This window comes from Trachypithecus francoisi, unplaced genomic scaffold (genome assembly GCF_009764315.1).
Source record: "Trachypithecus francoisi isolate TF-2019V2 unplaced genomic scaffold, Tfra_2.0 Contig01554, whole genome shotgun sequence".
Taxonomy (NCBI): Eukaryota; Metazoa; Chordata; class Mammalia; order Primates; family Cercopithecidae; genus Trachypithecus; species Trachypithecus francoisi.
In genome coordinates, this window is record NW_022681439.1 from 1,826,948 (window position 1) to 1,854,532 (window position 27,585).

At 35.4% G+C, this 27,585-nt stretch overlaps 1 protein-coding gene across 2 annotated transcripts in view; it reads left to right on the forward strand.

Moving 5' to 3' along the window:
• Positions 1-27,585, forward strand: part of TNKS (tankyrase) — a 217,779-nt gene that overhangs the window by 95,857 nt on the left and 94,337 nt on the right. For both annotated transcript variants that reach the window (XM_033176844.1, XM_033176843.1), the window contains exons 4-5: positions 10,855-10,891; positions 11,627-11,702. In XM_033176844.1, coding sequence (XP_033032735.1) covers positions 10,855-10,891; positions 11,627-11,702 — 113 coding nt within the window. The remainder of the gene's footprint in view (positions 1-10,854; positions 10,892-11,626; positions 11,703-27,585) is intronic.

Sequence of the window (27,585 nt, forward strand, 5' to 3'; positions counted from 1 at the left end):
TTCAAGAAAATGCAACATGTATTCAGGTAAAAGTGAGTGATGTATAGTTGATAGTGTGTGTTGAGAAGGTGAGGTGGAATTGGGAACATTTAATAAATTTAAAAAATAAATTTAGTCTATATTTTTAAAGGATTTTGAATGTTCAGCTGTAGGGTTGAATACCATTTTGTAAGACAGGTATGGGGAGTCATACATTTATACTATTATTATTATTATTATTATTGAATAGGAGAATACACTAATTAAAGCCGAAATTAATGTAACTGAATTAAGGGCTAGAGACTAGGGATTAAGGACTAATTTAGGGATTAGCTACAGGAGGACTGTTGATAGGAGGTGGTGAAAGAAAAAGTACATACATAAATTGTAGCAAAACGAATAGAAAGAAGAAAGTAGGGATAAGTCATTATATGGATTACAGTGTAGCAGAACCTGTAATTTAATATGTTAGGTTAGTGTGTAGCTAGGGATATCATGTTACATATCTGTAATTGAGTGGTAAAATTAAAAATATTTATCTTTAGATTAATACTTTGTCCAATAATCTTTCTGAACATAATTATAGGAGAAGTCACAATTGATTCGGCTTGGACTTAATGGATGTATTACCGTGAATTCAGACTTCACATATAGAGAAATGTCCATTAATTTGGAATAACCTAATTAAATAATATAGTTTGTTTAGTAATCTACTAGCTAAAATTTAACAGTCTTTGCTTCTTATATAGCCAGTTTCAAGACAGACCTTGAGGGTGCGCAATTTGGTTAGGAAGAGTTTCAGACATTTTAAAGAAAATATTCTCCAACCAAAGCAATTTTGCTAAATATTATATCTAAAAGACTATAAAAAGGGCTATTGAGATATAATGTCTAGAAAACCAGTTTGCTTTCTTCCTAAGCATAATATTAGCTTCAAAAAAAGAGATTCAGTGCAGTTGAACATTCACTTACTAAATATAATTAACCATCTCTTATTATAAAGTTAATACTATGGGCTATTGTGATACCATGATTGCTTTTGGTTTTAACTTGCTTCATTTTACCTTGATCTCCTTTCCACATTTTGTTCAGTTGAAAAGGAGATATATGAAAATGTTTATTATGATTTCAGAAAAATATGGAGGACACTTTATAAGTCGAGGAAATGAAGAAGGCATGTTGGTGGTTTTTTCAAAAGTTAGTTTGTGGTATTTTGCATTAGGAAGTTGTTTCAAGTCTGTCTAAATGTAAGTCAGGAGAATATTTTTATTTGAAGTAGCAGGAGAAATGGAAGGTGGAGATGTTCAATTTTAGATCATCTTAAAATTATCTTATTGGGAAACATTTGCCTTATATAGAGGACATGAAGCCACATATCAACTGTTTATATTAATTTTCTTATCTGAATGTTTAATCCCATCCCTAATGTCAGCTTTATTGTGTAGTTCCTTCTTATTTTAAATACCTAGTAAAATAGGGTATCAGCATTTCTACCTAAAACAATGTTATATTAATGAAATTTGAGTCATTCCTCCTCTTTTGGGTGTGCTGGTATAAACGTGTCTGCCTAGTTACCACTTCTTAGAGCGTAGATTTTAGATATATATAATTTTCAGTTGGTGGTGTTAGCTTTTAGTAGGTGAGAACTCAGAACTTTCTTGTTCCTCTTGCTTTTTAGAAAGCTGCTTAGATTAACCTGTGATAAACATCAGACTTCATGGATACATAGCCTTGCTATGATGTAAGACACTGATGGTAATAGTTTTTCCAGGGTTAGGTTTTAGTTTATGTGTTATCCAGAACTTTATTGTAGAATTTTCCATAAGAAATGTTCACCATCATTTCTAAATATGTATGAATGCCTATTACCCTGAACCTAAGATAGAAAATACTGTTGTTTTTTTAAATGCAGATAATATAACAAATGAGAAGCAAAGAATTAAAAAATCTGCAAATTAGTTCAGGTCAGATGAATTGCCCCTATGTGAGGTAAGGCTGGTATGTGCAGTGGTGAAATTGTGGCAGTGCCATTGTAGTTCTCAGTAGTTAGCTCTTTCTTTTTTTCTTATTCTTTTCTATAGGTGACATGAGAATTTTTCAGATTACAAAAAAGACATGATTTGGCTATTTCTTAATAAAGTTAAACATATACTTATGATATAACCCAGCAACCCCACTGCTGCATGTTTACCCAAGAAAAAGGAAGTTATTTGTCCATACAGAATACTCTCTGTGAATGTTTCCAGTAGCTTTATTCATAATCACCCAAAGACATTTGGAAACAACCCAAATATCTGGCAGCTGGTAATCGGATAAACAAATTGAGATACATCCGTATCATGGAATATAACTTAGCAATAAGAAGGATCAAAGTACTGACATGTCCAACAACATGGACGAACCTGAAAAGCATTTATACTAAGTAAAAGATGGTAGAATCAAACATTTACATATTTTATGATTCCATTTACGTGACATTCCGTAAAATAAAACTGTACTGACAGAAATCATATCTGTGGTTACCATGGAGGGGGATTGGAGTAGGCGATTGATTTCAGAGGGCCCTGAAAAAACTTTCTGGTGTGATAGAAATGTTTCCTGTCTTGAAGTGTGGTCACACAGCTGTATAAGTTTTTCAAAACTCACAGAACCATCTCAAAAGGTGAATTTAACTGTGTGTAAATTATACTTCAAAAAAAAAAAAATAAGAAAAGACACAATTTAGTAGTGGTCACCCCTTATCTGCAGTTTCACTTTTCAAGATTTCACTGACCTGTGGTCAACTGCCTCTCAAAATATTAAGTGGAAAATTCCAGAAATAAACAGTTTATACATTTTAAATGGCGTGCTGCTCTGAGTATAGTGATGAAATCTCACACAGACCTGCTCTATTCTGCCCAGGGCATGAACCCTCCCTTTGTCCATGGATCTATGCTGTCTACACTCCCTGCCCGTTCGGCATTTAGTAGCCACTCAGTGATCAGATCAGCATCCCGCTATTGCAGCGCTTGTGTGCAAGTAATCCTTATTTTACCTCATACTGACCCAGAAGCCCAAGAGTAGTGCTATTGGCGTATTGTTACAATTGTCCTGTTTTTATTAGAGATATTCTTAATCTCTTACTATGCCTAGTTTGTAAATTAAACTTGATAATGGGTATGTATTATCAGAAAAAACATATAGGCTAGGTACTGTCCTCAGTTTTAGGCATCCACTTACATAACGAGGGACCTTGGAATGTATCCCCTGTGAATAAGGGGTGCTACTGTATATCCACCATATATTACAAAACATCCCCCTTGGAGACTGGGACTGTACTCTGTAACAGTAATATTTTTGCAGTGAAATATATGACAGCTGTGCTGTGTAGCTGTGTACCCTGAATGGGTCAAGTTTTGCTGCCATCTGAGGTTTTAGAGCTTTTTGGGTTTCAGATTTGCAAATAAGGGAGTATGCATTGATGGCTATAGAGAAAGGACCACTGATACAGAACAAAATGTAAAAACTACTGCCAAATTGTTTTGGATCAAATAGAGAATTTACTTTTCCGAATCACTTTTTATGGAGCAGACACTGTGTGACAGGAAAAAAAAAAAAAAAAACCCACACACAAAAACCAAACTAATATCCTACTTCCCGCAGCCCCTAGCTGCCATTAACAAAGACAGTTGATGACTTAAGTAATAGTGGATGTCCTGAGCTCCCAGACTGAATACCTAGCGTCATAACCTGCCTTGCTTAGAGAGAGTTCCCTCCCTCCTTCCATCTTCCTTTCCTCCTTTTTTGCCTTCTTTTTAATATATCAAAAACTTCTTTCATGTGTACTGTGGTCATAAAGGTTTTTTTCTTTTAAAGTACCGGCACACTTTGCAGAAAGTCTCACTGGTTAACAGCTTCTAGAGGAACACCTCTTTTGACTTTTAATATCCAATTTAAAGAATGTATTTATCTGATAATACCATCTTTTTTGGGGCCTGTGTGTATTTATTGACACACATATTGATGGCTACGATTGATACCACATCAGAAACAAGTACAAATGATTGGAAACCCTGCTAAGTATCAGGAAATGGGATGTGTATCTTAGATGCTACTTGGACTAAGAGAGGTCATATTACTGCCTCCTGCATAAAGCTTTTACAAAGCTTTTATTATGTGAGTGTTATATTGTGTTTTTAAAATGTTTTAAGACATTGGTTGAGGTTTTTGTGTTGACATTTAATATATTACAATTTTTATGACATAAAAATAATATAAATTTTATGACATAATTTATGACGTAGGATAATAGAGTTGTATTTGCGGACTTTTACCTTTTGGATTATTATTTTTTTTTGAGCAGGAGTCTCGCTCTGTTGCCCACGCTGGAGCGCAGTGGTGAGATCTCAACTCACTGCAACCTCCGCCTCCCGGGTTTAAGAAATTCTCTGTCTCAACCTTCCTAATAACTGGGATTACAGGGGCGTGCCACCATGCCCAGCTAATTTTTTTGTATTTTTAGTAGAGATAAGGTTTTACCAACCATCTTGGCCAGGCTGGTCTTGAACTCCTGACCTCGTGATCCACCCTTCTTGGCCTCCAAAGTGCTGGGATTACAGGCATGAACCACCGCACCCAGCCTGGAATTTTTTTTAACAGCTGCTATGCAGGGGTTGGGGGGTTCATTTCCATTTTCCTAAAGAATTGGAAAGCTTCTCAAGTAATAACTTCTTAGTTTATCTCTAGTTCCATGCTTTGGTGAGCTTTTTTTTCTTTTTAAAAATGTTGTAACAAGTCTATAAAGATTAGAATTATTGAAAAAGTAACTTTCTTTTGAAAGAGCTGGTTTTTAATTACCTTCTAGTTAAAGCATTACCAAAAGTTTAGAATTGTTAACCAAGTAGATAGTACAGATTGGGTAGAATCATTTAACTGCTTACTCTACAATTTTCAGGTGCTACTTTTTATAACAGTTTAGTAGAGTGTTTTTTCTCAAATAACTTTGTTTTGTTTTGTTTTAAGTCTGTTTAAAGCAACATTAAAATCATCTTTGAAAAACTTCTTACCAATACTGAGAATCAAATACAGGATGGAAATTTAAGAGTGGAAACTTTAGAAATCATTTAACCTGTTCATTTTCCAGATGACAATAAAATGAAGGCTCCCTGAAGCATGAAGTGATTTACCCAAGACCACACAAATAAACCAGTGGCAGAGCTAGAACTCGTTCTAGATCTGTTATACAGTCTGACATATTTTTTTTTCACGTTTCGTGGTAATGAAGTCGTTTTTTGGTGTTCAGTAAGAAAAAAAAAAAAAGCTTATGTTTTGGGAGTGATAATTTTAAGAGTAAAGAATATGGAAAATGGTTGTTAGGGTAAAAGATAACTTCTTATAAGCTCATTAAAAACAGTGCAGAGTTTCGTGGTCCAATAAAAGTTTAGCTCTTCTGGCGAATGGTCTCTCTGCAGTGTTCACTATGGAGGTACTAGCTAGTTACCTACCGAATGTGAAATATGTGCCTACCGAATACCTGAAATGTGGCTAGTGTGACTGATGAACAGAATTTTTATTTTTATATAATTTTAATGTATTTAAATGTAAGTGATGAGGGGAGTGGCTAAAATATTGGACAATAAAGAGATTATGTTGGTACTATGCGGAGTTGATGTTAGCTAGTTTAAAAGGTCAAGGTTCTAGGAGACAAGGAAAGGATCTCTGCCAGGAAAATACTCTATTCAAACTTAGAATTTAAGGACCGCAAACAACTGTGTTTAGAATGGATTTTCAGTGTTTAGATTGGCCATGATTGTAGACTTAATTGGTGGTATGGACTTTGAAGGCAGTATCATAATGAGTAGAAAGATTTGATAGAATTAAAAAGTACGAAGAAGGCATTGAGAGCTGTGATAACTTTGTAATTTACCCCCAGTTGTTCTGAATATATTTTTGAAAGATCCTGGAGCGAAATAATACAGTTGTGTCTGGGGCCCATGTTTATACATAGCAGAATATCAGTCTGTCTGAATATTGCTTTGAGAGGGAGACCTAACTCTAATTCTGGAGATTAGATTACTTCCTGGTGCTTTACCTCAGTTCCTTCCACAGCCACATAGCTGGTTTTTAATTTTCAAATCTATTACTGAAAACATGATGGAATATGTCACCTAAATTAATATTTTATTCTTCATATAGGTTGTCAGTTTAGCTACAGGAATCAATTCATCTGTTAATTTGCTGGTACCTTGGTGAGAAAACATCTATATCAGAGTTATTGATTCATGGTACTACTTAGCACTCTGTAACATAGGAGTCCCCACATGAACCTGATAACTGAGATTCTTGACTGATGTCTTTACATACTGCTTCCCTTGTGATGCCTGATAAGTTCAGGAATTAAGGTTTGCTATGGGAAATGCAAAATGGATTGATCGTTGGAATAGACCCCAGTGAATTTTCTTTATTCTTGAAATTCCCTTGGCCCAATAGCCTTTGCTTGCAAGCTCATCTGTAAATTCAAATGCTTTAAAGTAGTTTTGATGGAAATTTTTGGCTTGTTGATATGTTTAACCTATTTAAAACTGATAATTGTCATTGTTTTTTAAGTTATTTGATTGTTGTTACTATTTGTTACTCTCTCCTTTTGCTTACATGGCTTTTTCCAGAGCTCAGATTCGTTAGTTTGTGCTCACATTTGAGCCTAGTGCAGGGCCTGACAGGTAATGGATAATACTTAGTGAAACCTAAGACAATCTGTTTAACTGCCTGGGCACCAGTTTCAGATGATCCCTTAGGAGAGTGGTTCTGAAATTGGGGGTGAGGTAACACGGAGAAAGGGTGACTTTCAAATGACATTTTTCTACTTTTATATAATGCAAAGCGTTACTGATAGGTTTGAATACCATGCATAATGGTTGAAAGAGAAAAGTCAGAATTTTTTTTTTTTTTTTTTGAGACAGAGTTTCGCTCTTGTTGCCCAGGCTGGAGTGCAATGGCACAATCTCAGCTCACTGCAACCTCTGCATTTTGGGTTCAAGAGATTCTCCTGCCTCAGCCTCCTGAGTAGCTGGATTTACAGGCATCCACCACCATGCCCAGCTAATTTTTTGTTTTTTTAGTAGAGATGGGGTTTCTAAACCCTGACCACCATGTTGGCCAGGCTGGTCTCGAACTCCTGACCTCAGGTGATCCACCCACCTTGGCCTCCCAATGTGTTGGGATTACACACATGAGCCACCGTACCTGGCCCAGAATTCTTTTTTAGTTTCTCACGGCTTTAAGAATTTGTGGTTCCATGTTCATAATCTTTCCATGCTATTCCATCTCAACAAAACCAAATGACTTATTTTTACATAACTAAGTCTACCTTGATCCTGTCAGTTTCTGATGGGGCAGAAGCACTTAAAATGTTAAAATTGAGATAAGTCAGTAATCATGACTTCTTCTTATTAAGTTTTCTTCATTTTTACTCAAAAAGTAATTTTGCCTTTACACTAAGTGGAAGAGAAGCTATTTCTAACTACTCCAGAGAAATAAAAAGAGGAGTTTATTTTTCAGCTTCATTTTAATAACATAGCTCTCTAACACATCAGTCTCATATTTCTGTGTGTGTGTATCTTTGCTTCTTTCATATCATTAGTTATTTTACCAGTAAATACAATTTAGACTTTGGAAAGTAAACTTTTTGGCTTACTTTTAAAAATTCCATTTACTTTTATTCTAATAAAAAATGTTTTAAACCATCTGTTTTCTTCATTCCTGGCTGCTATTATCTTGACTATAATTGCCTAGTTTCCTTTCTGGCTGATCTATTGCTAGTCTTTATCTGGATGTTATTAAAGAATATAAATGCTCTATAGAGCACCATAGTCTCAGCCAGAATATTTTCAGATTCTCAGCTAAAATGAAACAGAACTGGTGCTTTGGCTGTTAAGTAAGTAGCTCAGATTTGTTATCAGAGAGTGTGAGGGGCTCTAAATTCATTATGTTAGCTGTTCCTGCGAGCTAGCATTTGAAAAATAGCTTCAGCTGTTTATGGATTGTGGTCCTTGGGCACCAGATAGTGGATGCTAGAATGTATTGCAGAAAAGCTGATTAAAGTACTAGGATCTCTAGCAGGAAGAGTAGAAAGTCATTTGTAATACCCGTGTCTGACTCTGTTGCATGTACTTATGTATTTCCTTTTGAAAGCTTTGGTTTATTATCAGCTCATCCAGGAAGGAATAACATTTTTGCAAAAATGTGCCTTTTGGTGAAAACATCAATAAACTCTGCTTGATGAGAAGTTTATGTAGGGAGACTGATTTGAACTTTGAGGTTCCCAAATACTTTGCATTTTTATTACCTCACTTATTGGAGTCATGTTTCACTATGACTTAAATTTCAATAGTAGCTACTTTTAAGTTCACAGTTTTAATGTGTTTTTACTGTATATCAGCATATAAAGTATATATACTTTAAAATGTAGACTGTCCGAATTTACTTGTTTTTTTTCTTTTCTTTTCTTTTCTTTTCTTTTTTTTTTTTTTATTTTTGCCCACCTTCCTCTCCAACAAAAGTTTAGTGAAGCACAGTATGGAAGTATTTTATGTAATCACAAAACTTGCAGATTTTTAAGTATACTTTGCACTCCCCTTGTTAAAATATTGCAGTATTTTCTCATTACTTTCAAAGTAAAGTTCAAACTTCTTAGCTTAGAGAGACATTCATGATGTTTCCATTTCTTCTCTGTCTCGTCCATACCCACTCGCCTGCGAGTGTCCTTTGCTTCAGGTACACAGAGCTACTTACAACCCTTCCCCTTCTCCTTTCTTTCGCTGTGGTAGCTTCCTTCTCCCTGAGCCTGCTTCACCTGAGGATTACCTGTCCTTCCTTCAAAACTGCTCAAGTTTCCCCTCTTCCAGGACGACTTCCTTGACCCCCAACTACCCTTCCAATCATTAATCCCATTTAGACTGGCTAGTAAGCTCTCTAGCATTTCGTAAGATTTCTTTATACTCTACTGTAATCATTTATTTATTTATCTGTCTCCTTTAATAGAATAATATTCCCTGAGGTCAGAGATGATAGTGGCTTTCACTTTAAAACCTGGCGTACAGGCCTGCTGAACAAATGCAGCTCGACAAAATTCATACATTTTATAGATACATTGTGTAATTTGATTTACTTTGATCCTGGTTCTGTAGACATCTGGGGGCATGGGTTATGCCATTTTCCTCACAAGGAGTTTTTTAAGTTGACTCTCTAACTTCCGTATTGCCACCTAAAATGTTTAACAAAGGTAGGTCTTGGGCTTTGGGAAGGCAGGAACTTAATTGGATGGAGGATATAATGAAATGACCTTTACTTTGTCAGTTGGCTAAAAAATCTGAAATACAATTTATGGGAAATTAGAAAGACCAACTCTATGACCATGAAATCATATATTCTAGCTTATATTCTTAAACTTATAACTGTATTGATATACAAAGTTCCTTTAAGAGAAAATAGGTATTTAACAACTTTTTACTTTGAAAATACCTAGTTATAGTTTCCAGATTTTAACCTAATCTTAATCCAGGAGGCAAGACAAAGTTAAAGCTAAGGAATATTTGCTAATAATGGGTTATAGCATTTAAGTAGGTACTTGGTAGCCTTGAGGTGTCTTTGTAATATTTGCATCAATATTCTGCATTCTTTAGCAAAACAAACAAAATGCGAAGTCCATACTTACACATAAGATTTTTTAAAAGTTACTTAATCTTATTTCGTAATAGAATAACATTTTCATTTAGTCTAATGTTTTATTCTATGTGCACTTAGTATTTGCTTTCATATAATTATTTGTTAAGATCTTTTTATAATTACTTCTTTAGTGATGTAGCAAACTAAGTAAGTGTATTATAGCTGAATCATAGTCCTGGTGGTTCTTTTTATTTATTGAAGGAACAAACGCTGTATTATTAACATTCTTTGTCCTTCAATTGAGCTTGCAAAAAAAATTTGTTTGTTAGATCTTGAATACCCTAAGAAATTTGTTATGGATGGTTTTTAATTATATTTCTATTTTCATCATTTGATATATTTTTAAAATCCATTGTGATAAAATAGAATGGGGAAAAATTACCCATGTCGCAGTAGTTAGATATCTGCTTATTCTCAAAGACCCCACCCTCCTTTTAAAAAATATTTTTAAGATTTATTATGTGTTCAAATTGGTATTGAATTTATATGAAGTGTTAAGATTACAGCATGTTAGAATAATATTGTCATTTCAAAATGTATTCACTGTTTTGGTTTTTGGAGCGCTGCCTCCAAGAGGTTCATGGCATTTGGTACGTAGTTCACGTATTTCTAGTCTACAGACCTTCGCTATCGAGTCAAAGGCTACATGGTTCTGATATTTGCATTTTCTACTGCTATAAAGCTCAACAATAGTAATTAATGTTTTTTTTTAACTTTCCGTGTCATTACCAATAAAACTTCAGTTTTGAGAAGACTAGTAATTTGTACCTTTAAAGAGCCACATTCTTTTGCTTTTGTCTCAGAATGTATTATGCTTCACAAGTATCCTGTGACAGCCTGAATAGAAAAGGGGGGAGGGGACATTGTCTTCAGCTGGCATGCTGTTATCAGAGGGAATGTGTTTCTGGACACGAGATTTAGCATTCATTGGTTGTCTGAAGAAAGCTATTTCATCTGAGGATTGGACAAGAAGCTGCGTCAATTTGCTGCCCGTCTCCAAGGCACTGGTGATGCTGCCTTCACAAGCTGGCTAACGTCACGGCTCCATCACCCAGCGGGGTGTGGACTCTCTTTTTCTGCTCTTCTCTATTTAATTCTCTATTTGCTGCCTACTGCATTTCTTAATCTGTCTTCTGCCAAATGCTAACAGCATGATATTTTGCAATCATCTAGGTGAATACAAGAAAGACGAACTCCTAGAAGCTGCTAGGTAAGTGATTCCATTCATTTTAAGTGTGTATAATGCATTAAGGAAGAGAAGGAGGAGGGCAGGTGGAGGACTATAAAAAATATCACGTTATTGTCTTGCTTGGATTTTATGCAATTATGCAGATACTAAATCTTTATATACTTTATTTTACATGATTAGTATATATAATAAAATCTTTTCATATGGTGATGATTATAAGATTAATTTTATTTGGAACATTTCTTAAGGTACCTGCAAACCCTAGTTGCCCAGCTTTTCCAATGATATTCTTGGAGTATTTAAATACCTATATCTTCATTTTCTTCTGAAGATTTTCCTAGTAAAGCTTGAATGAAGAGCAAAAAGTAAATGTTAAAATCCTCATCTATTTTTTTGTTGTTCTTGGTCATTTATAATTTAATTGATTAGCTCTTTACAGCATTTTGTATGTATTTTTTAACTCCAGTGTTTTAGTCCATTTATCAGAATAAAGTTTATTTGTAATTAAGAAGATGACTTTATGTAGATAAAGCAAAAATGTAGAAAACTACATTAAGATATACCACTATAGAGTAATTAACAGGTATTAATTAGAAATATAGTAATTGAACTGAATATTGTAAAAGAGAGTTCTTGTGATCCATGTAAAAGAAATCAAAGCAAACCCATATTTTACTCTCATGTGAAAAAATTATGCATAAATATTCATAAGAAGCTTTGTAATTTTATAGGAATTGACTTACTACCTTTTTATAGGAGTGGTAATGAAGAAAAACTAATGGCTTTACTGACTCCTCTAAATGTGAATTGCCATGCAAGTGATGGGCGAAAGGTAAGTTATTTTAAATACAATCCTCTTTAATTGCCTTGCAACAAAATTTTGTGAAAGTGGCATATATATATAAGCACGTATACCTACATGGCTTTATTTTAACTAGCATCTTTTCACTGTAAATGAAATGCTGCTATATCTGTTATTGGCAGTTGTGACACATTCATAGAACTGGTGAAGCATGCATCTTAAGTAAGCCTTTTCTCTTAAATGTCAGACACTGCAAGTCATTTGTTACATGAAACTGCAGCTTTGTCGGTGGTTAAAATTACAGCATATGCTCTTTTCTGGGTATGATAATGGAAACTGGAAATATGTGTGTCCTGTTTACGCATCTCTGTTAAGACATTTGTGTTTTTGATTTCTTATTTGGCAGAAGAAGATTTGTTTGCTAGATACCAACACTTTTTCCATTAAAGCTGAGAAATTGCTGTTAATGATTTTTTTACATCTATACAGCTCTGCTCTTTTATTATTATTTGTATTGGCTAAGTTTTAATTGTGGAATATTGAAAGAAAATAGATCAAAACAGAGAGGAATATTCTATATTAATATACAGTTGCCATAAATGCAAGGTAATATATAAAATATACAGCTGGCAGCTTCATTATCTACTTTGTATTCTTGCTGAAGATAGACTGAAATGTAATCCGTTATGGCTTTGGTAATTGCAAAGTTTTGCAGTGATTAGACATTGAAAACCAATGCACTCTATACCATAAAGTTGGTTTTTTTTTTAATGAGAGTTAATTTTTTAATGTTAACTAAAAACCTAAAATATTTTTAAAGACACATTACATATATCTAGGAAAATTATATGTCTGATAGTTAAAGGATGAGTTCTTTTAAAATTATCTACAGTGAAAATGTTATGGCACATATCAGGATGGATGGTACGCCTTAGAAATAATAAACTATTTTGCTTTTAAAAAATTACTTTCCTGTGAGTGATAATTTTGCAGATCAAATTTTTGCATGCTTCCCCACTTTTTCTCTATTTTAATGAAATCCAAAAATAGTGGCAAGGAATCGAGTCCCTCAGAATATAATTTATGTTGATTTGTTTTTGTAGATAGCTCATATATTGTTATATGTTCCAGTGAGTATTTTGTTTCTCTGGGTAATTTGGGGAGAGACTTGTACTTTCATAGAAGGTTAAATTACACATATCAAGCTATAAACTAGCAAAGATTTACTCAGCACTGTTACTTACTCTTGGGAAGTGTTTTAAAATGGTAACTGTTCATTTTTCCTTCAGTTTTGAAGTTGCTTTAGGGAATTTAACACTCTTGTGTGCACTTTAAACTCCAGATTTTATTTGGATCCTCCAAGTAGATAAAGTGATTTCTATCACTGTGTAGAAAAGGGCCTTCTTATCTGTGGTTAAATGCAGCTGTTTTTGAGACAGAGCTTGTTTCGCCCGGCCTACGTCAGTTTTCTATAACCGTTTTAATACTACAGAATTTATGTGAGAGTACTACAGCAGAAGTTGATTTCTGTCACGGCTTCGTTCTCCCTTCCTTACCGTTCTACTTTGACAGCCACATTCCTAGTGCAGTAAATCATAATAATTAAGGAACATGATCCCTGATACTGTAACAAATTATCTCTTCTCCCTGCTTTATCTCCTATGCGAGTGTATAGAACTCATTTATTTTTCTTTTTCTTTAAAAGAGAATATACTTCCTTTAACTACAACCAATGTATTCCTCATCCAAATTCCTGTGGTTCCTTTTCTATATGACTCTATGGCATTCAGAGTTCCTTAAAGTTCATAAATATCTTTTGCTCTTTCTCCTCTATTAGCTCTCCTTGTATTTTCTACCAGGACCAAGGCTGGCACTTTGCGTATAGCAGAAGCTTAGAATACAATTCTGTTGTTCCTTGATAAACATAATTTTATCCTCTGAGTGAGAAAAAATCTACCCTTTGCCATTTAGAAAATTAAATCAGACGTATGTGAATGCGAGATTTTATGGTTTTTGTTATTATTATTAATATTGTTCTATTAATTTATTTTTGGGTACTGATAACATGAGAGAGAACTGTATATTTTATAATGTGTAGAATATTTTTAAGAACATACCTCAAGCATTATTATTGTACAAAAGGATTCCTAAAATATAAATAATGCAATAATGTTCCAAAATGTACTTATACTTTTTTAGATTTTCAGTTTTTTCAAATTAAATTAGATAAAAAAAGAAAATTAAACTTAAGCATTTATTAGGTTTTAGTGCTGTGCGTATAAGAAATAATTAACAATTGCTCATCTGTGTGATTTGAATAGAATAATTCCTGTTTAGATATTATTCTCATTTATGGCACAGAGTAATTCTTATTAAATGTACCAGTTGCAGTAAAGCCACAAGGTATTAAATGTTCTGGGTGCTAGTGGAGATTGGGACAAGATCCCTTAGTTATTCCAATTTGTTTTATTTTCTTCCTGCTGTTATCAAGAAAACAGGTAGGCAAATCTAGCTGCTAAAATGACAAGTATCTGTCTTAGTAGATATGTAGTCCTTTTTTAGAGCATTTGCACGTGTTTATTTAGAATTAGAAAGTCAGATTGTATATTAATGAGAGGCTCAAGGGACTTTTTCACATATAGTAAGTCAGGCATATAAACTTTATTTTCTGAATTTCATTTTAGAACACAGTGTAGAACCAAATCCTTTTTTAGAAGTGTCCTAAATGACTGTATTATTGCTTAACTGAGCCCTTTTCTGTCTTAGTTTTTACTACAGTTCCTGGTTTGTAAATTTAAAAAGCCCATGAAAATGTTAATTTTGAAGTGTTTTTGGAAAAGAAATGTCTCTTATACAGTGGTTAGTAGGTGGGGAATTTGCCTAGAGATATGTGGGGGTTTGAGACTTTAGGTTTTTTTTTTAATGTAATATGTGGGATTATACAATGAGAGTGTAAATTTTAAGTACTCTTAATTCTATGCTGTGACTTGATGATTACCTAATTAGGTAATATGTGAGAAGTTAATATTTTATTTCCCGAAGACAATTGTTTTCTTAACCTTTAGAATTCCGAAAATTATAAAACATCAATAAGGTTTTATACAGTTTATATCGTTACTATGCTTTTATTTTACACATAAATCAAAATTGCTTCTTGGCTACACTAGAAATTTTATTGACTTTTTTTTTCTCCCTAAAAAAAGACAGAAATTTTTTTTGTTCTAAACTGCTACCTTTTGTTGCTCTAAAATGATACTTGTATTATATTATATACATGTTTTATATACATGTATTTTATATATTATATACATAAAATTATATACATGTTATAATGATGGCCACTTTTAGGAACATAGGGACATAGATATTATTTAGTCATCTTCTACCTTCCGCCCAGTATGATTAGTCATAACCGTCCACAATTCGTTATTGCCATTAGGTGAACCACAACCTTAAGATAGGTTGTTCCCTTTCTAGAATTCTTTATTCCTGTATTTTCAAACTTTGATTTTTTTGACCTTTAATCTCCCTTTACAGTGTTTTATATCAGTATCAGATGTTTTATTAGCTATTATCCCCGTGTTCTGGCCTTGTTTGCTGTCTAAATTAAAGGTGGTAATATTCTCTTATTTTCCAGTGTTAATTTTCATAAGGGTACCTTTTATAATAAATGAAAATAAATATTTGAATAAAATTAGTCCCACAGTCAACTCTTTTGAGAGTTCTTTGTGGTTCCTTTCTGTGTTCCTTCTGTGCTCCTTTTCTAACTGTCTTTATCCCCTTCCAAAATAGATGTCCTAAATTTATTCATTCCTCATCTTATCAGGCAATAGGCAAAGGTTAGGGACTACTGCACATATTCCCAAATAGAAATAATATATCTTTGAATATATCTACTCTGCCTACCATTGCTATTGTTATATGTCACCAAATAATTGAAAGTAACTAATATTTGATAGGTGCTTTTAAAATAACATCTCCAATGTAATTTTGAGTATTTCAGATTTCCCTCTGTTCTTTCATTCATTCATTCCACCAACACTTAATACCTACCATGTGTAGGTGACTGTGCTTAGTGCCATGGGAGATAACCCTATGGTTGATGGTACTGGTTAATAAGGAGCTCAGACATTGGTAGAATGATTAAGACATTATGGAAGACATTGAAGCTAATGCACTAAAATGATACAATATTCCTTTTGCTGTGATACAGTTGTAAAGTGCTGATTTAAGGTGAGAATGTTTTTTCCTGGCCTTTTTATTTTTAAGGCTTTAGTATTTAGTATACCCTTCTGTAAGAAACCCCAAATTTAGATGAACAGGTAATTGGAGGAACATGATTTTAATTCAGAAAACTTAAGGATTTCTTTAAATGTCAACTTTCTTTAAATATTTGCTTCCAAATAGTTAATAATGAAGAAGACTGGAAACAGAGAAAAGTAAAGTGTTTGAAAACTGCTTCCAAAAGGAAATCAATCAGAAATAAAGTAGAATTTAGTGAATTTAGCACTGTATGTTGAAGATACCATAGAAAAATTGTGATAGGGCAAATAGACTGTAAGGTCAAAGGGATTGGGTTCTATTCTGCTTTCCAAGTGTGTGTCAATGGCTCTAGAGTTTTTAATTTACTCACGCACAAATGGAAATAACCATACCCATTCCACGAGGCATTTGAGAGGATTAAGTGAAATAATGTAGTCAGTGTACCTAGTACAGTGCACACAGTACCCTTTAGTAAATTAGATTCCTACTCCTTTGATAATTTTTTTGAAACTTTCAAATATATCTAGAATGGATACTTACATACTTTTAAGTACTCCACTGTTCCCATTCTCTCTCCTTAAATGTCCTTATTATCTATCCAAGCTCTGTCCTAGCTGACTTTGGATAAAATAACCTATAGGTTGCCTGGTAATCTATAAAGCATATAATTGAATTTATTCAGTTGGAGCTTGGCCTTCCCCTCTCTTCACCCAGTGTCACATTTAATAAATAAATTTGTTTAAATTAGCAGCTTATAAATTCAGAAATACATTATGGAGATACATGCCCATTTTTAAACATATGTTGATTAAAAATTAATATCTGGCTGAAAATAATGCCGTATGTGGAATTCCATAAAGCCCATCCAGTGAAGAACTAGAAAGATGGAGGGTTAGTGTAATTCTTTGTATCTACATTTAAGTTTTAGGGTTGTAGAGTTTCTCATTATTCTTGGGCAGTACCCCCCAAGTACCCGACGGGGGTACTTGGTCAGTACCTCCATCTCATTATTCTTGGTCAGTACCCCCGTCTCGGAAAAAAGTGGAAAAACACTTTTTTCCAAATACTGTGTTTGGCCAGGATTTTAACAATCTTTATGTGGTAGGTTGTACATTGGAGATGCCTCAATAAACCATCCCTTTTATTATTCATGCCCTCGTCTAGCCCTCTGCCACATTGACTCTGAGCTTAGCCTGGGACTGCTTTGAATAAAATAAGGCACAAGTGATACTCTATCCTTTTCGGGACAAGCCCGAGTTGGCCTGGCAGCTGCTAGTCTCTTTTTTGGTAATTCTTCTTCTTGGAACCCAGCTGCCATGCCATGAGGCAGCCCAAGCAGCCATGTGACAAGGTCCACGTGAAGAACTGAGGCCCCCTAGCCAACAGACCCACCTGAGTGCATATGGAAGTTTCTTAATGATTCTAACTATCCACACGTCCCAGACAATTTAACCCCATCTGAGTTCCCGATCCATCCTTAGGGCGACATCAGCCGCCCTAGCACCGTAGCTCATACCACATAGAGCAGAAGATCTGCCCAGGTGTTTCCCCGCTGTTGGGGGTTTGCTATATAGTGATACATAACTGAAATACCTGTCTAAAAGAAAACTTAACTCAGTGCCTATTATCTATTGGGCAAGAAAGATTCCATCTTCTTTTCAGCTTGATTACTGCAAATGATTCTTTCATAGTTACTTGGAAGAATAAGTGAGGATTTTAAAATATCTTCCCAAATATATTTACATCTTTAGATATGTTCAGTTCTTTTGAATTTGTATCTTACAATTTAAGTATTTTCCCCCCAGGAATGCAAAAACATAATTTTATGTGCATCTTTTCGGGTCATGGTATTGTGGGAAAAAGCAGGAACTTGAAGCTAGAAGACCAGGTTTTAAGTTTCAGCTGTTATTAGCCATGTGTTCATGGCAAGTTTTATCATATCTCTGAGTTCTCAATTTTTGTGGCCTAAAAAAATGAAGAATTTGGGCCATTGAGCTCTAAAGTACCTTTTGACTCTAACATTTCAAGATTAGAATATATTTTGTTACTTATTTTTCAGCAGAGTTAGTAGCAATTACCGATAATGCAGAATTGAATTTCATAAGAGACTGTATCCTCACACTGGATAGAACACTCATGGTATCTACAATAAAGTTTATGTGGAGCCCTCTTCCCCTTTAAGAAAGAAAGTGTTAGCATTACCTGGGCGTACATATCTGGCTCTCTCTGGTCTATAGTGACCTTTATCATCCTCCATTCTTGCCAAATCTTGGTAGATAAAAGGTCATACCAGTTTTAAATTTCTAACTTTTATGGATCCTAGTTGAGATGCTACTTGGGATTACAAGAAGGTCAAAATGCAGTAAGTCTGCATTGGGGAACTCTTCAAATACTTTAGGTTTAATTATATATCTAATCAAATCACTTCTTCGGAGTACATCTTGCTGAGCAATGCATATCTTACTGTAGTGCTGAAATCCCTTAGCGCAAGTTTGCTTGCATACTTATGTTGGGATATATTGTATAAAATCTTTATGCTTATGTATATTCATTTTGTACCAATAAGGACTTGAAAATGTCTTTTTTATTTTTCATTCGGGAATTGCTTCTACTAAAACAATCTCTATTTTGTCAAGCATGACATTTCTACTGGTAAGGGTAATTAGTACCAGTGCTAACTGCACTGTTTTCTCTGTTGGAGAAATGAATTTTTAGTAGAAGGGGACCGACCACAGTGCTAAAAAGCAGCAAAATGATAAAACTTAGTTGTCTATTTACCTCTATTTAGCCACCGTCCTTGCTTTGAATTGTCCTGCCCTCATATCCTGAAGCACGAGTTTCCTGCTGTTTTCCACTTTAGACTGCTCAAGGGACTGGAGGGAGTTGGTACTAAATCCTTTGGCCATGAGTGTGAGTCATTATTAAAATTTTATTTAGAAGCCAGATTACAAATATGACACTTCAGCGTCTGTTTTTAAAATTCTTAGAATCGAAGTTTAAAGTGTTCTTTCTGCCTTTACAAGTAAACCAAACTTCACATTAGTAGAGTGGATTACAACTACAGCAGTAGCTGGAAAAACACCCATGTCACAGAGTGGCAAAGGAAAAAGAGCAGGAAGAAATACACAAGATAGCTTCTGTGGTATTGCCGATGTCCCAGTTCTCCAGCTGAATGGGTGCTGGATGGTGTTTTAATATTATGCTGTATAACTTAACATGTTTTTATGGATTAAATATTACATGATGAGGATATTTTAAAATATCTCTAATGATGATGATTTTCAGTACCCTTTGGACTGAACAGAGTGTTCGGTTAATATCATTTGGCAGTAGAGGATTCTGCAAAAAGTTATTTAAGTAAAAGACTGTATTGTGTAAAAAAAAGCTTGTTTAGGTGCAAACAGAAGTCTGATTTCAGGAAATTCTTCCAGCCTGATGAAAAATGGCTAAAAGAAAGTGATAAGTTAATTATGGATTTAAGAATTCTGAAATTATCTGTAACTTTGAATTGTCATTATTAAAACAGTTGTTTGGCCACAATATAAAACCAATGTAAACTATTTCTTAATTCATTGTATGCCATTTTTAGTGTCTTAGCTAGGATTGCCATACCATTGACAGGGTAGCTTAAACAACAGAAATTTATTTCTCACAGTTCTAGAGGCTGGGAAGTCCAAGGTTTAGGTTCCATCATGGTCAGATGGTCAGTTTCTGGTGAGCAGGTTTTTTCTTTTTTTCTTTTGAGACACTCTTGCACTGTCGCCCAGGCTGGAGTGCAGTGGTGCGATCTCGGCTCACTGCAACCTCCGCCTCCAGGGTTCTAGCAATTCTCCTGCCTCAACTTCCCGAGTATCTGAGATTACAGGTGCCTGCCCCCACACCTGGCTAATTTTTTGTATTTTTTAGTAGAGACGGGGTTTCACTGTGTTGGTCAGGCTGGTCTTGAAGTCCTGATCTCGTGATCCACCCGCCTCGGCCTCCCAAAGTACTGGGATTATAGCTGTGAACCACCGTGCCCGGCCCAGCAAGTTTTTTGGTGTCTATACTTAGAAGGGCACTAATCTCATCATGAGGTTCCCACCCTTATGACCTCATCTAAATCATATTACCTCACAAAGACCCTGTCTCCAAATGCTATCATATTGGGGGTTGGGGCTTCAACATAAATTTTAGGGGAATACTAAGCATTCAGTCAATACCTGGTTATTTTTTCTTTATCACTGCCTTTCTTTCCTTTTATTAAAGAGATTATCACTCGAGCTTGCTTCTCTGTCTCACACATATACATATTAATCCATTCACTCATTCAGTTAAATTAGGATTATATTATGAAAACAAATTTCTAGAAGTATCAAAAATCTTCATATTATTATGCCTTTTAGAAGAATGTTTTCAGTGACTTAGTTTTTCTCTATTCTCTACTAAGAATGCCATCAATAGTAAAGCTTTAAAAAAGCACTGTAAATACTATGCATGATCACTTGAAATGCATATTTGGATAACTGAACTAGTAAATTTGGAAATAGATCAATTCTAAATATAAAATGTTATATATTTTGATTTTATAAATAAAAATGCTTTTAATTTGTTAATAGTAACATGATAATACCCTACTCTTGAATATTACAAAAATGTCCCATAAAATTATCTCCTACTTTCAGAGAGTGTTCAATACCCATTACAATTGGGAGAGAAGGCTGTGGGCAGGGAACTGAACTAGAGGTCTCTGCTCCTGGCTGTTTTTGGCTGCTGCATTCATTATACAAATGCAGAAACCACAAGGACTGTATCACTTAAGAAACTTTGAGGTGACAGCATATCTGCAGAATCCTAGAGCTCTTAGCCACATTAAAATCAGCTGAAGGAATTTGTCACTTTCCCAGTTTGCGGTTAAAATGACTAATGATCTAAGGTGGACTGATTCCCTCCTGTGTAATTATTAAATGCCGATCAGTGCAAGTGGTTTCTTCTTTCAAGAAAACCTCTATCTGTTGTCCATTACTTAGAATCTTTGATGCTTAGATATGAAAACATAAGACTGCAAATATTAGTTACAAAAAGGAATTTATGTGCAGTTTGGGTAGTGTGAAAACTTTTCTCCTTTGATGAAGTATAAAACAACAAGTTACTATCAGACCGAGAAACCTTGGATTTTTTTCTTTTCATAAAATCTACCAGCTATTTCTCATTAGATGATGAAAACCTAATGTTACACTTGGAGAGTACTAAGCATTTTTGTTCACACAAATCTTGTGAGAGCATGCTAGAAACTCATTTTCACCACACATTTTAATTCTGCTGATTCTGAGGCTGGAAAAGAGAAACACAAATTGCTGGCCGCTGAAAAATCCCCTTGAAGATTCCACAATGATAATGTTATGTTAAAATTGAATAAAGCTGGCATTCAGAGCTTTATTCTCACAAAGATTGCCCTATGGATTTCCTGTTCAATCTTATCTGCTCTTCTCCCTTCCCTTCTTTTTCTCTTCCTAATACATTTAAAATAAAGATAGTCCTTTATATTCTCACTTTAAAAATAAATTTTTGGCCAAGCTTGGTGGCTCATGCCTGTAATCCCAGCACTTTGGGAGGCCGAGGTGGGTGGATCATTTGAGTTCATGAGTTCGAGACCAGCCTGGCCAACATAGTGAAACCCCGTCTCTACTAAAAATGTAAAAATTGGGCGTGGTGGCAGGCACCTGTAATCCTAGCTACACAGGAGGCTTAGGCAGGAGAATCATTTGAACCTAGGAATAAATATAAGTAAATAAATAACGAAATAAATAATAAATTTTTACTATTTATGGCAACTTGAATTACAGAAATTTTGTTTTATATTTCATAAATTCTGTAACTTTTAAAATGCCTTCCTAAAGATGAGTACATCTGTTGCTTTGGAAGAATATCCTTTCTGAGGCTATGAAATATCAATTGTTATTTTATCTCTGCTCATGTAATCTATCTAGGATTCATAGAATCTTATTTGGATGAGGACTTAATGTCAGCTATTTCAACCTCCCAATGCAGTGTTAGAGCCTTCGCTATGATAGCTCTGACAGGTTCTGCTTAAGAGAGAGAGAGCTCGCTTGTTTAGATCAGACCATTTTTGGATTTAGTGTTCAATTTAGGGTGTCACATTTTAAGAAGGGATATTGACCAACCAGAGCGTGACCAAGAAGGTAGTCAGGAAATTCTTCTTTAATAAGCAGTGGAAGTAACTGGGGCAGGGGAGTTAGTGCAAGAAGAGACCAAGTGACTGTCTGTTAGAGATATCTAGAAAAATCCTGCACTGGGAAGGAGGCAGAATCAATTATTCTCTCCAATTTTAATATTGTTATTCTTCCTTGTCCTGCTATATTTAACTATTTTTAGGCAGCTTCTGTTCTGACGGAGTTCCACGTTTCTGAGGCGCTCATCTGATAGAACAGTCACACTGTCATTATTGATAGGGTTTAATGTGTACTGACCTATGGATCAGAATGCTCAAGTTGTCAGAACCAAGGAGATCCCTGTCTGCCAAGAGTAACTCTTGCCCCTCAGCTATATTAGTCCATTTCTGAACATCCTATCTAGAACTTGAGCCCCCACAGAAAGAATAATTAGAAAGGCAGAATGAGAGTTTCTAAGTCAGACTGCCTGGATTTGACTCCTGACTCTGCTTTTAATTTGCCATGTTAATCCCCCCTGTTCCTTAGTTCCCTCATTTGTTGTTTGGAAGTAATAGTGGTTTCTAGCTAAGGTAGTTGCTGTATAAACAAGCTAATACATATAATGCACTTAGAAAAGTGCTTCGTATATAGAAAATGCCCACATTTTACCTGTTATTTTTAATAAAATATTTGTATTTAAAATTTTTTGTATCTTCTATGTCATTTTATTTTATTTAGTCATTGCTTATGTTTTCTATTTTCTACATCTTGCACTGGACACTGGCTTAGACTCACTATAGACTGAAGATCTTTTATCAAAGTCAAAATAGTTTAACTATTTGATATATGGAGAGCCACCCTCCAACTAATGAATTATTGTTGTTCATTTTACAGCATCTCATATATAAAAGTTTGGTTGCATCCTACATGTCTTTTTTTTCTATCTTGTTCCTCCTGTCCCTTCCTCCGATTCTTTTTTCCCCCCCTACTTCTATTTTACATTCAGGAGTGGGTACATTTACAGGTTTGTTACTTGGGTAAACTGTGGGTTGCTGAGGCTTGGTTTACGAATGATCCCATCACCAAGGTAGTGAGCATAATACCCAATGGGTAGCCATCCGGCCAGCTCCCCGCTCAAGTAGTCCCCAGTGCCTGTTTTCCCATCTTTGTGTTCATGTGTATTCACTGTTTAGCTCCCTCTTATAAGTGAGAACCTGTGGTGTTTGGTTTGCTGTTCCTGCATTAGCTCACTTAGGATAATGGCCTCCAGCTGCATCCATGTTGCTGTAAAGGTTCTATGTCATTTTAACCGGAAGACAACTTTGTGAGCAAGTCAGCACTGTTGTCACCCATCTCCCCCATTACAAAGACTGTGAATTAAAGACATATTAATATGTTAAACAGCCTTAGGTCTTAGGAGTAGTATCACGCCGTGGTCCACTGTGATGAGACTATATCTGTGGTTAGATGTGTTTAGCTCTAAGAACCGTGCTTGAAAGAACCACTGACCAAGAGGTCCAGGACCGGAGAGAAAGACTCATAATGGGAGAGAAAACATACGACTATTAGAGAATCTAGTCATGTCATCTGCAGAAGAGACAAATCAGAGGAGTCATACTTTTTGATAAAAAGTAAATAAAATAGCTTTTTTTCTTTCACCTCACCTTGTTAATCAATATTTATTTTCCACAAGGTTTCTCTTTTAAATTATCATTCTAGTATTCCAAAAGTTAAGTAACTTCAATAAGACTGCCTGATCTTCATTATGGTACTACTTAAAAATCCCTTTAAAGGACAGTCATCAACAATGCAATATACTTATTTCCATGGAGTCATGCCTATATCAGTTCTCTAGCTGTTAATTTGTTTAGGGTTCTCATCTAAATATCACTGTCTCAAAGAGCTACTAAGCTCTTTGCTTCTTAGATTCTTAGCAGATTAATCATGTCTCTTTTGCCTGATAGAAATTTAATAAAGCTAATTATTTGTTTATTGTGTTTTCCTAAGAATTTCATTTTAATGGCTAATGTAATATTTTATTTTTAGAAGGGAAACTGATGGATCTTAACCAAATGATAGATTCAGATGAAATATGTTTTGATAAGACAGAACAAAAGTAGAACATTACTAAATAATTCTGGTACAGCCACACAGTGGAAATACTGTACACCTATGGCAAAGAATAAGACAGATACGTACTAATATTAATAGAGAAAGAAGCTAATCATAGAAGAACATAATAACAATCCTAGTTGTGTGGGGAAAAAACAGCAACAAAAAGAACTCAGAGGAGAAACAAATACATGGAAAAAATATCTGAAATGACCATTGTGCCACTGTAAATAGTGATTACATTTGGGAAGGGGGCTTGTTTGGCTGGAGGGAAAAATAGAAACGTTTATATTGTAATATTTTCTCTACTTTTTGAATTTTTAGAGGGAATGTATTTTATAATTCAAAAAGGAGCTATTGGGGAGAGAATGGTGAATAAATGTAAAGTAACTGATATTGAGACTGGTTAAACTGAGAAAATACATATACAATACTTTTATTTTTGAAGCCAGACCTGGACACAGGAAGATGCAGGAAGTTAAAAAAAATTATAAAGATGATACGTGGAACTCATGAGTTCAGAGAGGTAGTACTTACAAAACTGCTTATAAAACTGATGGTACATTGAGCAATCTTACTACTAAAAGTAGAGTACAATATGTCACCTGATAGTGTATGCACATGCACACACAACTTTCTCATTCAGAACAGATCCAGAAGCAAAGAAACAGATTGACATTGCCTGGCTAAGGTAGGGTGACCAACCGTCTTAGTTTGCTGCGATCAGTGGGTTTCCTAGGATCAGGAATGTACTGGGCAAACCAGGACAAGTTGGTCATGGTAATCTAGAAAGCCCCAAAGGAGTTGGTCTAGGCCAAACTGGATCTTCATGTTAAAGAAAAACGAAATACAGTATACATCGCAGTTTAGAGAGCTCTGTGAGGACTTAGAGCTTCACAGTTGTGATTTTATTCTTTCTTAGGAAATGCGGCGAACATCACACATGCTTGTGTTGAAGTGTCAGTGTAAATCTGTCACACATTTAAATTCACCGTGTTGGATTATCCTTGTCCTCTCTTGACCTTTAGCAATATAAATCAAAAGCTGATAATAACTCTCATTCATTCTTTTTTTTTTTTTAATACGCTATTATACGTAAGGTACTTTGCTAAGCCTTTAAAACATAAAATTAAGATATGTTCTCTTTTCTCGGTGAACTCACAGTGAATTAGGAAACAGATACATAAGTAAATAACTATTGTTTTGGCACATGTGTAAGAGTAAAAGATTGTGGCAAGTGGTTTTCAGGACCAGTCGTTTTTCTTTCAAAAAGTATTGTCAAGGCCCAGCGTGGTGGCTCATGCCTATAATCCCAGCACTTTGGGAGGCCAAGGCAGGTGGATCACTTGAGGTCAGGAGTTCATGACCAGCCTGACCAACACGGTGAAACTCTGCCTCTACTAAAAATACAAAAATTAGCGGGTGGTGGTGGGCGCCTGTAGTCCCAGCTACTTGGGAGACTCAGGCAGGAGAATTGCTTGAACCTAGGAGGCGGAGACTGCAGTGAACCGAGATCACCCCATTGCCCTCCAGCCTGGGCAACAGAGCGAGACTCCATCTCAGAAAAAAAAAAAAAAAAAATCGTCCAAAGACAGAACGAGAAGAAAAGAGGTAATTACTTGGAATACTGGTATTTTGGAATCTCATTTTAAAATCTTGTTCAACAATAATAATAGTCCTAAGAAATTAAAAATTAATATTTCTATTTTATGCTCTTAGATGAAAGGTGAGCTGGATGCTAGGCTATTCTGTCTAGATGGTAGTTATAACTCGAAGAGCTTCCCCAGCATGATAGAGCAAGGAAACCTTTTCTTCTGTACCCAGCAGCCATTCATGAGATAACAACATATATTTTATATTAAAATGTAAATGCTAAAATTACATTTGGAGTAAATATATAATAATACATCTAGACATACTGATAGTTGTCATGATTTTATTGCTCAGTGGGGAAAACAAAAGATGTAGTAATTAAATTTTTGTATTCTCGGCACATAACAGTATATAGGTCTTCCAAAGCAGATAGCTACATTATGAATCCATAAGAACTTTTCATTCTAGTATTAATCCTTAGGAAGATTTTACCTTCCATCATTGTTTGGATTTATTAAGAAGTTATATGTGAAATTAAATATTCATATTTTGTTAGTAACTTAATTTTTCAGAAGTTACTTTAATTCTCAGTGGTTCTAGCTAACTGATAATTGTGGCATTTGAGTTGCATGAAGTGGAGTGGAGTGGGGTGAAGAAAGGGGAGAGGAAAAGGTGAAGTCAGAAAGTTGCGGGGTGGAATGAAGTCAGGGAGATTGTTTACGGCCTTCTAGAGCATTATAAAGACTTCCGTTTCTTCTTAGAGTAAGAAGAAGACCCATTGGAAGATATTGAGCACAAGATTTGTATGTCTAACTTAGATTTTAACAGGATTTCTCTGCTGTCATGTTGTGTTACTCTAAGGGGATTCTACTGGAAGCAGGGAGACCTAGTAGAAGGCTGTTGCCACCAGCCAGCTGAGAGAGGATACTGTCATCAAGTTGGTGACAGTAGATGTGGTGAGAAGTGATTGGATTCTGGATATGTTTTGGAGGCATAGCCAAGAGAAATAGTCTGATGGGGTGAGCATAGTGTGTAGGAAAAGAGGGGAATCAAGAAAGACTCCCCAAAGTTTTTGGCCTGAGTAACTAAAAGGATGGAGTTGTCATTAACAGGAGATTCTGCAGCGTATGTTTCAAGGGAAGCACTAGGGGGAGCTCCATTTTAGACACGAGAAAAGCATGAGAAGTCTTACATATATCATGTAGTGATGTCATATAGGCAGCTGGATTATAGCTCATGACTATATGTCATTTACTCCATATAGTAACCAGTAACCTCCAGAGTATGGAAGTTAGCAAAGAGAACTAGGCTGGAGGTATAACTGGGGAATTGTCAGGTCATGGGTGCTATTTAAAGCTATAAGACTGCATGAGCACGGGGCGCGGTGGCTCAAGCCTGTAATCCCAGCACTTTGGGAGGCCGAGGCGGGCGGATCACGAGGTCAGGAGATCGAGACCATCCTGGCTAACATGGTGAAACCTCGTCTCTACTAAAAATACAAAAAATTAGCCGGGCGAGGTGGCGGCGCCTGTAGTCCCAGCTACTCGGAGGCTGAGGCAGGAGAATGGCGGGAACCCGGGAGGCGGAGCTTGCAGTGAGCCGAGATCACGCCACTGCACTCCAGCCTGGGCGACACAGCGAGACTCCTTCTCAAAAAAAATAAAATAAAATAAGACTGCATGAGCTCACCAAAGGAATGAGTTAGACAATGTAGAAAAGAGGTATAAGGACAGACTCCTGGAGTACTCCAATGTCAAGAGAATGAAAAGCAACCAGCAAGGACCGAGAAGGGATAA